The 16,858-nt window shown below is 36.6% G+C and overlaps 2 protein-coding genes across 2 annotated transcripts; both read right to left on the bottom strand.

Annotated features, from left to right (window-relative positions):
* Window positions 1-3,681: 3,681 nt before the first annotated feature.
* On the bottom strand, window positions 3,682-8,012 carry LOC107790380 (uncharacterized). Its single transcript, XM_075232309.1, has 3 exons — window positions 7,610-8,012; window positions 4,526-5,892; window positions 3,682-4,458 (listed from the first exon to the last, which is right to left on the bottom strand). The coding sequence occupies exons 1-3, from the start codon at window positions 8,010-8,012 to the stop codon at window positions 3,682-3,684; spliced, it is 2,547 nt and encodes an 848-aa protein (XP_075088410.1).
* Window positions 8,013-8,150: 138 nt separating this feature from the next.
* Window positions 8,151-8,651, bottom strand: LOC142170407 (uncharacterized). Its single transcript, XM_075232307.1, has one exon. The coding sequence runs from the start codon at window positions 8,649-8,651 to the stop codon at window positions 8,151-8,153; it is 501 nt and encodes a 166-aa protein (XP_075088408.1).
* Window positions 8,652-16,858: the final 8,207 nt, after the last annotated feature.

Here is a 16,858-nt window from a genome sequence, read left to right as displayed (position 1 = left end):
CAATCCAAATCAACTCATTCACACCCAACACTGATAATGAAGCATAAAGAAATAGGAAATGGGGAAAACGGGGCGGTAACTTACGAGATGACGGGTCGGGTCGTCACATCACCTGAGTAGTGTGTTTGGTCAGAAGAGATCTTTGAAATCATTAATGAATGCGAACGGATTCGATTTCAGTATGTGTGATGGGTAAATATTGAGGTTCGATTCAAAATTTGCTATGGTAATTACCAGGAGAGAAATGACTTCATGAATGGTTGACATAGGAAATGGTTATGATTTATTGTGTGTTTCCTTTATCATTGGCAGTATGTGAAAGTGTTGGAATGAGGCTTTAGTTGTTAAGAGGTTTCCTATCGATATTCGATTATTATATGCAGCTACGGTGAATAGAAATTATCATTCCGATTGTTTGAGTTATGTGGTATATCAGATAATTGCACCTAATGTTGCAGGTATGGGTTATTACAGCTGGTTCGGGCTTATTCTGAGTATGGATGTGAAGTTCTAATCTTGTGTATGATTTCGGAAGGTGCAGTGTGGTTCTATGGTTTATGGATTAGATGGATTATGAAATTTCAGCTATGTTGTGTTATCGGATCTATGCGAGATAGGGTAGTGTGGGATCACCCACGGGTATATTCTTGGTAAAGTCGTTCAGCTATTGGTTAGCTTCTAGGACAACTCTGGGTACGCTCGAGGACGAGTATTTGTTTAAGTTGGGGAGGATGTGACGACCTGACCCATCGTCTTGTGAGTTACCGCCCCGTTTTCACCATTTCCTATTTCTTTATGCTTCATTATCAGTGTTGGGTATGAACGAGTTGATTTGGATTGGTTTTAATAGGAAATGAGACACTTAGTCTCTTTAAGGAAGGTTTATTTTGGAAAAGTCAACCGAACGTTGACTTATGTGTTAGAGGGCTCGGATTTGAATCCCGATGATTCGGTTAGCTTCGGGGGATGATTTGTGACTTTGGAGTATGATCGGAAGTAATTTTGGAGGTCCGGTGTAGAATTAGGCTTGAATTGGCGAAGTTAATATTTTGGCGAATTCCGGTTGATAGGTGAGATTTTGATCCGAGGGTCGGAATGGAATTCCGAGAGTTGCTATAGCTTCATTAGGTGATTTGGGATATGTGTGCAAAATTTCAGGTCATTCGGACGTGGTTTGGTTGGGTTTTTGATCGAAAGAGTATTTCTGAAGTTTTTAGAAAATTAGGTTTGAATTCGATGAGTTTTGGGTAATTTGATGTTGTTTGAGGTGTTTTGATGATTGGAAGAGGTTTGAATAATGTTATGAATTATGTTGGCATGTTTGGTCGGGGTCCCATGAGGCTCGGATAAGTTTTGGAAGAGTTTTTGGAAGATTTTTGTCGTTTGAGCATAAGCATGTAATGATCCAAAGGTCCATTTTTAGTTCTAGAGATCGAAATTTTATTTCGAGATTTCCAGAATTTAAAATTATAGGAGTGATCTGGAAAGTTTGGTCTAATTTCATCAAGTCGCAATTGGGTTTTTGACACGAAACATGAGTTAATTGTTTAACGAGCGAAATGGATATCGCACTGAGCAAACGAGCTCCGAATTGAGTTTCGATTGAAGGACTATGTTTGTATCATTATTTGTGACTCATAGGAATAAGAATCATCGAATTCCGAGTTCGTATGATGGAGTTAGAGCCATTTTAGTAAAACAAAAAGTTCTGCAATTTCTTTGGCTGCTGCTGTATTTTTTTTAGCAGCGTGAAGAGTAACCGCGCGTGCACAGTAACCGCGTGGGTGAACAGTGACCACGCGCTTGTATAGTAACAGCACGGATGAACAGTACTTCCGAAAAATTTGAGTTTACAAAACAAATCATCCGCGATTTTGGGTCATTTTTCCTCCATGGTTGATCATTTTGAGAGCTTCTTGGTGGAGATTAAAGAGGGATTCAAGGGGGGAACGACTTGAGGTAAGTTTCTTGGACTTAGAACTCGATTTTATTGTGAATTCCACCTAGAGATTCATGAAATATAAGCCTACAAATCAAGAAGTAGGGCTTGAATTTTGAAACTAAACAATTAGGATTTGATGGGTCATTTGAACTCGGATTTGGGATTTCTTGGTATGTAAAGACTCGTGGCGAGACAAGGAATCCGGTGATGTTAATTTTCTGATTTTTCGAGACGTGGGCCCGGGGCTCGGGTTTTGTCAAATTTGTGAATTTTGATATTTTTTGATTGGGTATTGTCTCTTTAGCATAATGCGACATATTCGTTGTGATTTTGGGCAGATTCGTCGCATGAGGAGGGTAATTTGAGAGGAAGGGGCATAGCGAGCTAAACTTTGACCGTCTTGAGGTAAGTAATTGATGTAAATGATGTCCTGAGGGTTTGAAACCCCGGAATTTCACATCGTAACGCTATATTGAGGTGACTTGCACGCTGGATAACTGGCGTGGGGTAGAGCACCGTTGGGGATTGTGACTTGGTCCGCCCCGAGAGATGTTTTTACCGTGTTTTCTACTTGAACTAAATTGAGAATCATCCTTACTTGGATTTAATTGTTACATTTGGGCTTCTTGGCAATTATTTGAATCCTTCAGGGATTGATATCACTGCTTTCGCATATCATTTGACCTCAGTCCAAGGTTTAAAATACTGTTTTGCAAACTCAGCCATCTTTCTAAGATTTGAAAACTTAAATGATATTTCTAAATGATATTTCGGGTTGAGAACTACAGTTTTACAAATGCCCAAGGGGCTTATGATGATTTCTGGACTGAGCATGGATCGGGATGCGCGCCGCAGCAGTGTTATATTGATATTGAGGTCGAGAGCCTGGTTGATTACATTGGTATTGAGGCTGAGAGCCTGGGTGATTATACTGAGATTGATATGAGGCCGAGGGCTTAGATTTGATGCCACGAGATGGCTTGATATTGCGCTTGGGCTGTAGGAGCCCCTTCGGAGTCTGCACATACCCCCAGTGAGCGTCGCCGACGATAAATAAATGGATGGCTCGGGCTGCACGCCGCAGTGGGTACTAGAGTGTACCATCATATGCATTGCATTGCACTCATGCATTTGTTTTTATCTGTTATACCTGTCTCAGTATTTGGTACTCTGACTTAATTGACTTGTTGCTTCACTATTTGTTGTTCTAAACTGCCAGTTATAGTTTACTTTGTATTTTTCCATGATTTCTTATTCTCAGCCTTTATTTATGTTTATTACTCACTGGGTCGGAGTACTCACATTACTCTCTGCACCTTGCGTGCTGATCCAGGTACACCACATGCTAAGTGAGGAATTGTTTAGCTGAGCAGGCAGTATCCGGGAGTATTGAGGTAGCTGCATGGCGTTCGCAGCCTTGATCTCTCCCCTCTATCTCTATCGTTTATTCTGTATTTTTCCTAGACAGACTTGTAATAGGTGGATATTTTGTATTAGAGGCTCATATTCGTGACACCGGATTCTGTTGGGCTATGGTGTGGTATTTTAATTGAACTTCCGCAGATTTTATTATTAATTATACACTTGAATGAAATGACTTAGTAAATTCTCTGTGATATTTATCTATAATCTGAATAAGAATTTGGGATAATGTTGTTGAATGGTCGGGCTTGCCTAGCAGTATGTTGGGCGCCATCATGACCGGGGTTGGGGTCGTGACACGTTAGTATTGCTCTTTCTTACAAATATGTTGGGTCATTGTACTTCTGTAATAGGGATGGGTAAACTGCCTCGACAATTGATCCGATTGGATCGTTGGATGGTTTGATACATACATAAGGAGGTAATTTAATAAGCTCCTTATTAATATCATCGTAAAATGAGCCATCTCCAATTTGTAGCAACCATTTGTCGAAAGTCGATATTTTAGCAGCCTCAGAATCACTTACTATTCCACTATAGAGACGCATATTTTGCTTCAACTCATAAATTGTGAAAAATGGCCACAAGTAAGAGGAGTTTAGTGACGCATCAACAATATCAGCTCGTGTACCCTTTGGAATTACTGGTAGTATTTGACGGAAATCACCACCAAATACAATTGTAAGGCCTCCAAATGGTTTGTCAGAACTATTTTCATACCTCACTCGGAGGATATCTCTCAAGGTTTTGTCTAAGGCTTCAAAACAAAATTTATTTTCCATTGGCGCTTCATCCCAAATGATCAAGGAAGTTTTCAAGAGAAGTTCAGCTAATTGACTGCCTTGTTTTATTTCACAAGTTGACTCTGAGCTAACATCCAAAGGAATATGAAACCGTGAATGAGCTATCCTACCATTTGGTAATAACAAAGCAGCTATTCCAGAAGCAACAGGGAGAAATATTCTTGAGTATGATCTTATCTTGGCTATTATTGTATTCCATAGAAATGTCTTCCTAGTACCACCATGTCCACTTATAAAAAATGAACGGCCTTCTTCCTTCTCAACTGAATTTATTATTGCTTCATACGCTGACTTTTGGCAAGCATTTAACGGAGCGAATGATTGGTCATGCACTATCTTTAGAGCATCTTTGTCATACTCTAGCTCCTCGTTGATAAGACGATTTCCGACATATTAGTAAAGCTGAATCTGGGAGTGGCATTCCATCTATGTCTTTCAAACTTTTTCCCATCTTCAATAGGATGCTTTCAATCTCAAATAATGTATATGCTTCAAGTTGTTTTTTTGTCAACTGTAAATCTTTTAATCGAAATCTCTTTCTCTGTAATGATATTATATCTTCTGATAAAATCTCAAAGTTGGGCTTCCAAATTTTTCTACAATCAGTTACCTGACAGTGAATAAATATCATCACAAAGAGATTTCTCAACTCGTTTTCTATTGCCCAAAGTGCAGCCTCAGCCAAGCAATCATTCCACTCTTTATCATCTTTTAGTAATCCTAAAGTGTAGCATGAATCTTTATAATTGTCATGCGTTACTCCATTTATTCTTCTAATGCTTTCAAATGAAGTGCATCCTTTGACAAAATTAAGCAGCATTCTCATGTAAAAACGTTCTCCACTTGTAGGATGTGCAAAGTAAATTCTACCAACTACATTGCCATTTCTCCTTTTGGTCCAAGTTTTGTCTCTTGAATTCCAGACAAAATGTGTAGGAAAATCAGAATATGTGAGCTCTCGTGCCTCAGTGTATTTTTTGTTTGCCTCAAACCATTCCGTGAATTTTGTTACTTCAATGTCTGGTGTACTAAGAACACTTTCTACTCGCCTTTCTTCTTCGAATATTTTTGAATTTTGTCCCTCTAAATGAAATGGCAATCGCTCAACTGCTGGCTCTCTATGATGTATGCCAAATTTAAAGATCCTCCAGCAAGCTTCTGTAGCTGATATGTATCTGCAGTCTAGATATCTTTTAATCTCATTAATTTCTACATCGGTATCTGTACATTCTACAGTTGTCGTTGCTCTATCGGATCCTTTATTGACATATTTGAACAGGTACTTCACCGACCTTGAGTAATTGCATAGCTCAACATTTATATGTGCATCAAATTTGACGATCAAATTCCTATTGTAAGGTACGACATATCTGTTGTCTAATAAGACACCATTTCTATTGACCTGAGTATCTGTGTTCCTTCTCTTATAAATTGGAAATCCATCTGCATCAAAAGTTGTTCGATCGTTGAATTTTTTTGGAAAATGCTTGGTACACTTTCCTTGCTTCATACATGGGCAATGGCGATTGAGTTCTCCACAGGGTCTGTGCATCATGAAGTTCTTGACGGCATTATAACCATCAGGATCAATCTCCAGATCAGGTATTTCTGCTGCTATTAATTTATCAATATGGTCTATGGAGGGACTCTTTAATATGGGATGCAGGAAGAGCAGTATATGTGCGTGAGGCAGTCCTCTTTTCTGAAATTCAATTGTATATAGACCTACAGAATTAATGGTATATGGTGATAGTTAGGATGGAAGTAAATTAATAATCATACCATCATTTATTCAAAACATAAAGCTGACTTTCTTTTTAAATATTCATCAAAGTAGTACTTTTAAATTCCTATTAATAGTTTATTACGAAGACTTATAATTCTGTTAACTAAATCAAACCTTAATTTTGTTTTTTATTGTGTATCTATTGAGAATACATTTCTTCGTACTTGAGAAGGATAAAGCAAACAAATTAAAGATAAAAGTAAACAAACATATTATTAAGGTCAAAGATGACTATATATCATCATCATACTATAGTATAAGCGGGAACATCTCAAGTGAAAAGTTAAAATACCAAAATATCCTTATAAAGTTGAATGACACTATTGCCCGCCCTTCTATTAAACAATATTGTAAATATTTTTGGACAAGAATGTAAACACAAAATTATAATAAATAATATCTTAAAATCTACTATTAAATGTTAATAGAATTTATTACCTCATATTGGATGTGTCTAACTATTCGTTTTTCTAAAGTTAACCTTTTGCAGTTTCACAATTTTAAGTTTGGCTTTTCAAAGTTCTAAAAGATTTTAGATGTCTTACAGTACATCAATTTTAATAAGGAGACATATATTTAACAAATTAAAAATATTTTTTAAAGACAACATGCAAAATTAATAAGGATTCAAAGATATTGTCGAAACATTAGAATAACTTTTTTGCCCTTTAAATTCAAATAACTATCCTGCATTAAAGTACAAAAATATTATTTCAAATGTATGATGTTGGATTTCAAGAACTAACTTGGAGTGGTAGGAAATTTTTTAGTTCCTTCAACATTAATTGTACATTTATATGGCAATTAGTAGTTCCACCTTTTGTTTGTTCTTTCACCAGATAGCAACATTTGATGTATTGTTGTTTCACATTAATATATTCGCCATTTGCTCTTACTTTTATGATGTTACCAAATTATTGAATTGTTTGTTATTTATTTATTTTCATTTTACTTTATTTACCAGATCGACATATTGTTCTAAGTTGCTTTAATAAAATTAATTAATTTGCTAATATGTGACAATCACTTTCTTAATTATCAAAATTATTTTGCACATAAAAAAAAAACAAATAAATCCTTTAACAACAAGAATCTTAAGTTACTAAATTTACACAAATTTCATATCCATTTTTTTGGATTTTCTGGAAAAGATATGGTCATGTTTCTTTTTTTCTTTTCTTTTAGGGTATTACATATATTTTAATCTTTGCCTTTTCCAATTATTTTCCCAAAGAAGAATATATGTCATATATTTGGAGTGAAGAATTATTGTTAACAATGTCAAGATGAATCAACAGTGCTATTGGCTTCTAAAAAAAATACATAACTCGTCAGATTTAATAGGATCAATATTCATTCATTATAAAAAAAAAAATCACTTTTCATTTAACGACTTAAATTTTACGATTGAAATATATTTTTGATAACATTTTATATGTAACATCAGAATTTTGGTTCTCATTGATATGATATATGCAAGGGGAGGTTTAATCATAATGAAATGTCTAAAAACATAAATCCTTTAGGATAAAATAAAATTTGTTTTCATGATACAGATTTAACTGCAAAAAAGACATATTACTAATACTCATTTCGTGCTAATTTATTGATAGATGAGTGATGCCTGCAATGAGTATGTAATGAGGAGGAACTTACAGGCGATTATTTTCCCAAAGGGTTGTTGCTTTTTCAAATCTTGCATTAGCTGGAACAATTTTATTTGAAAAACTCTGCATATGATGTCAACTCGACTATCATCGCCCTCTTGGTTACTTAAGCGGAGCATTTCATTTATTTCTGGCCACTTTGGGTTGCAAGTGAAAGTAAGGAAAAAATCCAGATATCCAGCCCACCTACAAATTGCCATGGCATCTTGATAATTTTGTGCCCTATATCGGGGTCCCCCAGCGTGTGATGAAGGTACTATAATAGTTTTTTCTACCATTGAACAATCAAAATCACCTCTAAGAACAACATCCATTAATCCAGCAGAAAGATCAACTCTGAGTTTTTTTTTATTATTTCGGATATAGCGGAATCTTTCTTCTTCTATTGCCATGCATGTAACCGTCAACGATATACTGCTGCAATTGTCTGCCTGCTAGTAGAAGAGTTTGTCCCTCATTAAGTCTTTATTGTATCCTGAAACAATAGAATTGTCTCATTGTTAATTTTTCTCGCTTGGAATTTCTGTTGTTTACGTCTGCCAAAAGATTCCTAGTCTATATCCGTCTTCGCCATATGGGTGTATTAATGGGTATGTCATAGACATGAAACTTGGGTGTAAATCTGTGATTCTTTGAAGTCCCTTTTTCCGATGTTCTACAATAACATCTCGTTTGAAGTTTTCTTCAGTAAGATCACCAACGATTAATCCTGCAACTTCAGAGGCTGTGGGTATATTGTATTGTTGACCATCTCTTGTCCTATCAGATAGTAGCTGTAGATGGAACACAGATTCTGGATGCTCTCTATATCTATCCCTAGCCATCCTAAATGTTTTTACCAAAATGTTATGCTCATCTAACATTTGAGATAATTCATGAACAACCTTGGGATCAATATCTTCTTGCAACAGCCAACTCATTCTGTTACTTATCTCATTTTCAGTGTCGTATATATAAAGCTGAGCAAACTGTGGCTTCTTCCCAATTTCTGGTAGCAAAGAGCCTATGTGATGGTAATTCTGACCGCTCATCCTGAAAACATACGGCCCCTTCGAACGATTAATAGATCCATCAATTCGCCCCCTATAGATGTGAATGCGAACATCGAGTTATAAGCCCTGATATTTTTTCGAAAGTTGATACCTAGTTGTCCAGAATCTGTTCCCAAAAGATATTTGAGATAGGGTGGTGGTTCAGTCAGTAACGGTAGCCGTACACAGCCTTCCGAACAATACAATAAGAATTTAGGGTGTGATGTCTGTGTAGTTTTTCTTGTTCGTTCTTCATACCATAAAATAGCACCACAATATTGGCATGTGTACGTAGGGGGGGCAAAATTCCAAGTTGTTGCATAATGACCTGTCAAGTTTAAATTTTGTGATATCAATATAAGCATGCTATACTTAGATTGTGATGCGATTTTTCTATTTTCTCACATCAACAAAAATTGAAAGTAACAAATTTGGCACTATTGTTAAGGAATAAAGCTTGGTAAAGAACAACATACCATTTTTTTTGAGGCAGCACATGTCTCCCTTCGAAGTTGATTAACTTCATAAATTTTGTGAATTTTCTCACCAAGTATAGAAACAGAACTATTTTCTTTCTTGGGTGATACTTGTACTTCTTTTCAACTAATGAAACTTTTCGCTTTAGTCTCGCAAACTTGAATCTACAATTTCTGATTACACTTAATTCCTCGTTCTTTCGGTTACATTGTATTGTTGATGAAAATCTCTTCAATTTTATTTTTAACATCCTTTCTTGCCGAGCTAAAACTGGCAAAAGCTGCTGTAGTAGGGTAATCTCTAACGGAATATTCACTGACGCACTAAATTCCTTACCAGTAGCAGATACCAATTCCATTTAATCTGCTATAAAATTTTGGAAGAGTAAAATATATCAAAATAACATGTAAAAGGAAATATTCATGAAAAAATAATATGATATATAGAAGATATGAATATTGGAGGAGCAAATCTAAAGTGAACTAACCTGGTGATGAAATTGGAATTGGAATTAAATGGGGTATAGTGAACGAATTTGCTTATGTGTTATGTTTTGTAAGATAGTTTAAACAAAATACACGCCTTCCTTGGATGTACTAATGCTTGAACTTCTAGAGAAAATAGAATGGATGTTTGGTTGGTTGAAGAGTTTGGAGACGATGAGTATAATCTGGTATAAGGAAAATAAAAAAAATTAGGGATTTGTCTTTTTGTTATTTAGTAGGAGAGTACCGTTAAAAGATTTGGTGGTAAAAAAGTAACAGTTGGCGTGGGGGTTGAGGGATTTAGTTGTGTATCATAAATATTTTAATTGTGAATCATGTTACTGATATATGTTGCAGTTCAAATCTATATAGATTATTATTTTCTTTTGCGTTGTTATGCCTTTATGTATAGGTAAAAATGTATTCTAACTATTTGGGAATTTTGAAACTTCTATGAGACAAGTTTCTGTGAAAAGAAAGAGTAATACCCAAAAGTCTATGTATAAGCCAAATGCAATTCCAATAGCAGCCTAATTAAAGTTAAAAGGATGCAAATTGATAGAGAAAATGCATAGCAACAACCACAGCAGCTGAGCCCATATCCACTAAATTCCACTGCCTATCAAACAGTACATTCCTAGGCTGCTTCACCAGAAAACAGAATTCTGTTAAAGCTTGATTCTTTTTCATTTTCTGATATCGACGTCGACGCTGCATGTCACGACCCATTTTCTGAACAAGCTGGGACCGACACTTGATTATTAAACATGACCGAGCGAACTATCTCTGCTTATCAAATCTATTATAACTCCAAACTTTATATGCAACAAGGTAATACTCTAACCAAATACTTTTGATTAATTTAAACATTTACATAAATCAACTCCAAAACTTTATTCATAGTAACCAATGAAATACTGCTAAGTTATTATCAAAAACATCTGAATCTTAAACCAACGACTATGTCTATGAAGCCTCTACTGATAAACTGACGCACTGCTCAGGACATGAGATTCCTGGCCAGTTCTCTAAGTAAACAAAGAAATAGCTAAATAAAAATGACTCTAAGGAATACTCCACGAACAAAAGCGGAGCTCACCAATAGCAATGGAAGGGAAGGAAGTCCTAACTCGTAGCCTTCTCGCCTGCAAATCCGGTTACTACGTTGTACCGCAGACCAACGTAGGTTCCCAAAAGAGAATGTCAGTACCATCCATTTTACTCAAGTGAGTCTCAACAACAGGGGGCGAAACTTTAATAACATATACATTATGAGCAAAGGTTCTAAATGCATGTAAAACATAAAGCTTATAAGAATAATTCTAAATAATTGCATAATAGCAGTTTTTGAATATTCTAAAAGAAATTCTTTTCTTTTTCTTTCTTAAAAAAATATACTTCACTTTATACTTTGGGAGTTCCAACTATCCTGACTTAATTCTGTCTCAGTCACCGTGTGATCGGCACGGGTTCAATCCCAACCTGCTCGAATAGGCCCAATCCACGAGGTGTCACTCGCTTTATGGTTCTCAGTGCTCATGTCTCATACCTTAGCATGGCTAAGTAAATTCTCAGCAACGAGACCCTCAGCTCGTGTGCTCCCTACTTTGGCACAAGTAGTTTCAGGAAGTCAACGCCTTGGTCAGGACCCTAGGCCTGGACGATGATCCCTTCTCAGAATAAAGGATACTCCGAAAAATCTTTTCTTTCGAAAACTTCTTCTTGTGACTTTGTAAGTCTAAATCTTTTATACATACTCACATTGGTATCCTTAAATGTAAGGCATGGCATAAGAATGGAATAAACATTCAAAAGTATTTATAAAGATTCTTGATCCTTCATGAATTTTCAACATGAAGATGGCATATAAGAATAACATAAAAATCTAAAATTTATGCACATAAATCCAAATAATCATCTAAACTTTAGCTAGAAAATAATTCTAAGCTAATAGGCACTTACTACTCCAATTAAGTATATATTAACTCTTTTATGCAATTCATCAAATACCTTGTGTGCGTGCTTTTGTGAGTTAAATCACTTTAGTAAAGGGTTATATCAACTCACCTCAAAACTCCTTGAGCCAATACGTAGACCCCAGTCCAATTTATACCCGTCAAACAATCGATTCTACAACAACCAGTGCATTTTAATCAATTTTAAAGTTTCACACCTAAACATGAAATTTACTGTTGATATAGAGGAAGAAGGGAATTAACCATTCAATTCTTACCTATTACTACTTTAGGATAATTGACAATAGGAAATTTTATATACCTGAGTTCAAGAATAAGTGAGTTATAATGAACCGTAGAATTTTTTCATGCGTGAGCAATTCCTGGCTGCCTCTGTTCGTAAGGCTTTAAACGTTTTCTATGCCTGGCGTGAATAAACAGAACATTAGTTCTGTATTGCTTTAAGGCTTTAAGCCTTTGCTTTTTGAATGACACACGTTTCTTACCCTTTCCAAGGCTTTAAGCCTTTTTTTGTTTTGTTTTATTATTTTTTTCTTTTTGTTTTGTTTTGCCTTAACTAATAATTAATGATACCCACTTTTAAATATTACTGATATTAAAATTATTAATATTCCCCTAATTGTATATCCAATTATTTAAGTGTATACACACACACACACACGCATATATATATATATATATATATATATATATATATATATATATATATATATATATATATATATATTTCACTATAGGCAAGATAAAATAATAGTAATAATAATAATTCAGTTCTATAATTAGCGTATCTTGAAACTTTTATAAATTTGAGGAGTGTTACAATCTCCCTCCTTAAAAACATTCGTCCTCGAATGTTTCTAGGGCCTTATTCTTAAGCTAACAATCATTCTTTAGGTTCTTGAACCTCTTAAGTTTTCCTACCACTACTCACTTTTCCAAGGGACTCAAAATTTTGGCTAACTCCCTAAATTTCAAAAAATTTGGCAGAGTTTCCCTTGTAAATTGGACTATCCAAAAACTATCCCTGTCACAAATACCACAACTACACCACCAACAACCAAATATACCATAACAAGCCATTCATAGGCACCATACACAACTCATTAATTAATTACTCACACTCCGGCAAGGAGGTACCACAATAACTAACAAGAATCTAAAGCACAACACTTTCGCAAAAGTAAATCACTTTAATGAATTAAATATAAAAATTACTTTAATGAATTAAATATACTCTGGCATAAACTAAATCACTACAACAACTAAATATAATCTAGGAAGGACATAAACACTTGTTAACTTGTATTTATTAAATGAAATATAAATGTCAAGCCAAACCTAGGTTTACATACCTTGTTACTCAAATAAATAAGGATACTTCTTCCTCATATCTTCCTCGACCTCCCACGTAGCTTCTTTTGAATCATGATTACTCCACAAAAATTTTACCGATGCTATATCTTTTGTTCTCAACTTCCTTACTTGTCTATCGAGAATTTCTATAGGTACCTCTTTATAAGTCAAACCTTCTTTAATTTCTATGGTATCGGCAGGTATTTTATGCGACTCAACATGAATGTACTTTCTAAGCATAGACACATGAAAGACAACATGAACAAAGGATAACTCAACTGGTAGCGCTGGCTTATAAGCCACGTTTCCTTTCCTTTCTAGAATTTCATAAGGTCCGATAAATCTAGGGCTAAGTTTCCCTTTCTTACCAAATCTCATAACTCCTTATATTGGTGAAACTTTCAGAAACACCTTATCATCAACCATGAACTCTAACTCACGATGCCTCTTATCAGAATAAGACTTTTGACGACTCTAAGCCACTTTAAGTCTTTCTCTAATTAGATGAACTTTCTCCAAGGCCTCACAAACAAATTTTGGACCAATCAATGGCACCTCTGCTGGTTCAAACCAACCCACTGGAGACCTACATCTCCGCCCATACAACGCTTCATAAGGAGCCATACCAATGCTGGCCTGATAGCTGTTATTGTAAGCAAATTCTATAAGTGGCAAGTGATCATCCCAATTACCTCCAAAATCTATAACACACGCACGCAGCATATCTTGGAGAGTCTGAATGGTCCTTTCTGCCTGGCCATCGGTCTGTGGATGAAATGCGGTGCTTAAATTGACCTTGGTACCTAATCTTTTCTGAAATGCCTTCCAAAAATGTGTCGTGAACTGAGGGCCTCTGTCAGATATGATTGAAACTGGAGTACCATGCAATCAGACTATTTTTTTATGTACAACTACGCATACTGCTCTGCGGAGTCTGTCGTCTTTACTGGTAGGAAATGTGTGGACTTTGTCAGTTGGTTTACAATAACCCAAATTGAATCATGTTTACGGTATGTTCGAGGTAGACCTACTACAAAATCCATATTAATCATCTCCCACTTCCACTGTGGTATCTCTATGTCTTGAGCTAGGCCACCAGGCCTCTGATGCTCGGCTTTGACTTGCTGGCAATTTAAACATTTAGCCACATGATCTGCTACTTGTTTCTTCATGCCTTTCCACCAATATAACTCTTTCAAATCTAGATACATTTTGGTAGCACCTGGGTGAATAGAGTACCTCGAACTGTGAGCTTCCTCCATTATGGCCTTCCTAAGACCATCTACATCAGGCACACATAACCGATCATTCAACTTCAAAACTCTGTCACTTCCTAGAATGAAAGCAGTGATTTCTTTGTTTCTGACTCCTTCTTTTAATTTCACTAAGTACGGATCTTCATCTTGCTTAGCCTTAACATGCGCAACAAGGGAGGATTGTGCTAAGGCATAAGCAGTTCTATCTCCTTCTTCGGTCTCATCCAATCTAATTCCATCATTGGCTAGTTTTTGAATTTCTCGACCCAAAGATTGCCTTTGTACACCAAGATGGGCCAAGACACCTATTGACTTCCTACTAAGTGCATCTGCTACCACATTAGCTTTGCCCGGGTGATAAAGGATATTGATGTCATAATCTTTCAATAGCTTGAGCCACCTTCTTTGTCTCAAATTTAGTTCTTTTTGCTTGAAAATATACTGGAGACTTTTGTGATCTGTAAACACTTCAGAATGCTTGCCATATTTTTAATGCAAACACCATTCCTTCAAGCTCAAAGTCGTGTGTGGGGTAGTTCTTTTCATGATTCTTTAACTACCTGGAAGCATAAACAATAACTTTTTCATTTTGCATAAGAATACAACCAAGGCCCACTCTGGAGGCATCACAATACACTGTGAACCCACCCAAACCTGTCGGCAAGGTTAACATAGGTGTAGTAGTCAACCTCTTCTTTAACTCTTGAAAACTCTGCTCACAAGCGTCTGACCATTGGAACTTAACTGCTTTCTGAGTCAACTTAGTTAATGGAGCTGCAAGTGACAAAAACCCCTCTACAAACCTTCTATAGTAGCCAGCTAATCCCAAGAAGCTCCTGATTTCGGTTGGCATTGTCGGCCTAGGCCAGTTCTTGACTGCTTCTGTCTTTTGAGGGTCTACTTTTATTCCTTCACTAGATACCACGTGGCCTAAGAATGCTACTGACTACAACCAGAACTCACATTTTGAAAACTTGGCATAAAGCTCATTCTCCTTCAAGGTTTGCAAGGCTATTCTAAGGTGTTCTGTATGTTCTTCCTTGCTCTTAGAGTATACCAAAATATCGTCTATAAACACGATAATAAAGGTATCCGGGAATGGCTTGAAAACTCTGTTCATGAGGTCCATGAATGCAGCTAGAGCTTTTTTCAACCCAAAGGACATTACTAGAAATTCATAGTGCCTGTAGTGAGTCCTAAAGGCTATTTTAGATATATCTTCTTCTCTGATTCTCAATTGATGGTACCCGACCTCAAGTCTATTTTGAAAAGTACTTGGCACCCTGAAGTTGATCAAATAAATCATCAGTTCTTGGCAGTGGGTACTTGTTCTTAATGGTAACTTTATTCAACTGCTGATAATTGACACACATTCTGATAGACCCATCTTTCTTCTTGACAAACAGGACCGGGGAACCCCACGGTGAAACACACGGTCTGATGAAACCCTTGTCAAGAAGGTCTTTCAACTGTTCTCTCAACTCATTAAGTTCTGCTGGAGCCATCTTATAAGGAGGTATAGATATGGGTTGAGTGCCTGACATGAGATCAATGTCGAAGTCTATGATTCTTTCGGGAGGAAGACCGGGAAGGTCATCTGGTAAAACTTCTGGAAATTCTCTAACAACTGGCACAGACTGAAGAGTTGGTGGTTCTAATTCTGGATTAATGATGTGAGCCAAATAGGCGAGACACCCCTTACCTATCATTCGTTGTGCCTTAAGATAAGAAATAAACTTACCTACAAGCGATGTTGAACTACCTTTCCACTCTAAGACTTCTTCATTTGGAAATTGGAACCTGACTATATTGGCATGACAATCTAACATCGCATAGCAGGAAGACAACCAGTCCATACCCATGATCACATCAAAATCCACCATTTCTAACTCTATGAGATCGGCTTTGGTGTTGCGACCTTGGACCGAAACTATACAACCTTTATAGACTCTGGTGACTTTTGCTGACTCGCCAACTAGAGTATATACTAGGAACGGCTCACTAAGTTGTTCAGGTTCTAGTCCGAGGTTAATTACAAAGTATGGAGTCACATATGAAAACGTTGAACCTGGATCTATTATGGCATAAGCATTATGTGAGTAGACTAAAAGTATACCTATAATAACTTCTGCAAATGCTTTTGCACTCTGACGATCAAGTGTAGCAAACAAACGGGGTTGTCCCCCTCCCTGAGTAACTCGGTTTGCACCTCTGCCTGCTCCATACTCGGTCTGATTATGAGAACCACGAGCCTGAGGGGGTGCAACTGCAGTAGCTGAGGACTAGAAGGACGAGTTTATTCACCACTGAAATTACGTCGCAACTTTGGGCAGTTGGACTTTATATGACCAATGTCTCCACAATGGTAGCAACCATGAAACCCGAGCTTGCACTGACCTGAATGCTGCCACTTATATGTTCCACAAAGAATTTGCTGGTGTGAATTTTGCTCAACATGATTCTGGCTATGTGAGGATGATGTCCTAAAATTCTGATTCTGGCGAGACTAATTTCCATAACTCTGAGTACGTCTGAAGGAAGGCCCACCACCTGACTGATGACTGGACTGAGCTGGTGCTAATGACTCCTTATTAGAGGAATCCCTTCCACCTCCGCTGGATGTACCATTAAACTTGCCCGTTGTCCGGGCTTTCTTGTTA

The sequence above is a fragment of the Nicotiana tabacum genome, chromosome 16, assembly GCF_000715075.1.
Source record: "Nicotiana tabacum cultivar K326 chromosome 16, ASM71507v2, whole genome shotgun sequence".
In the NCBI taxonomy this organism is placed as follows: domain Eukaryota; kingdom Viridiplantae; phylum Streptophyta; class Magnoliopsida; order Solanales; family Solanaceae; genus Nicotiana; species Nicotiana tabacum.
Note: the sequence above shows the minus strand (reverse complement) of the source record. Positions and strands in the feature narration are given on the sequence as shown.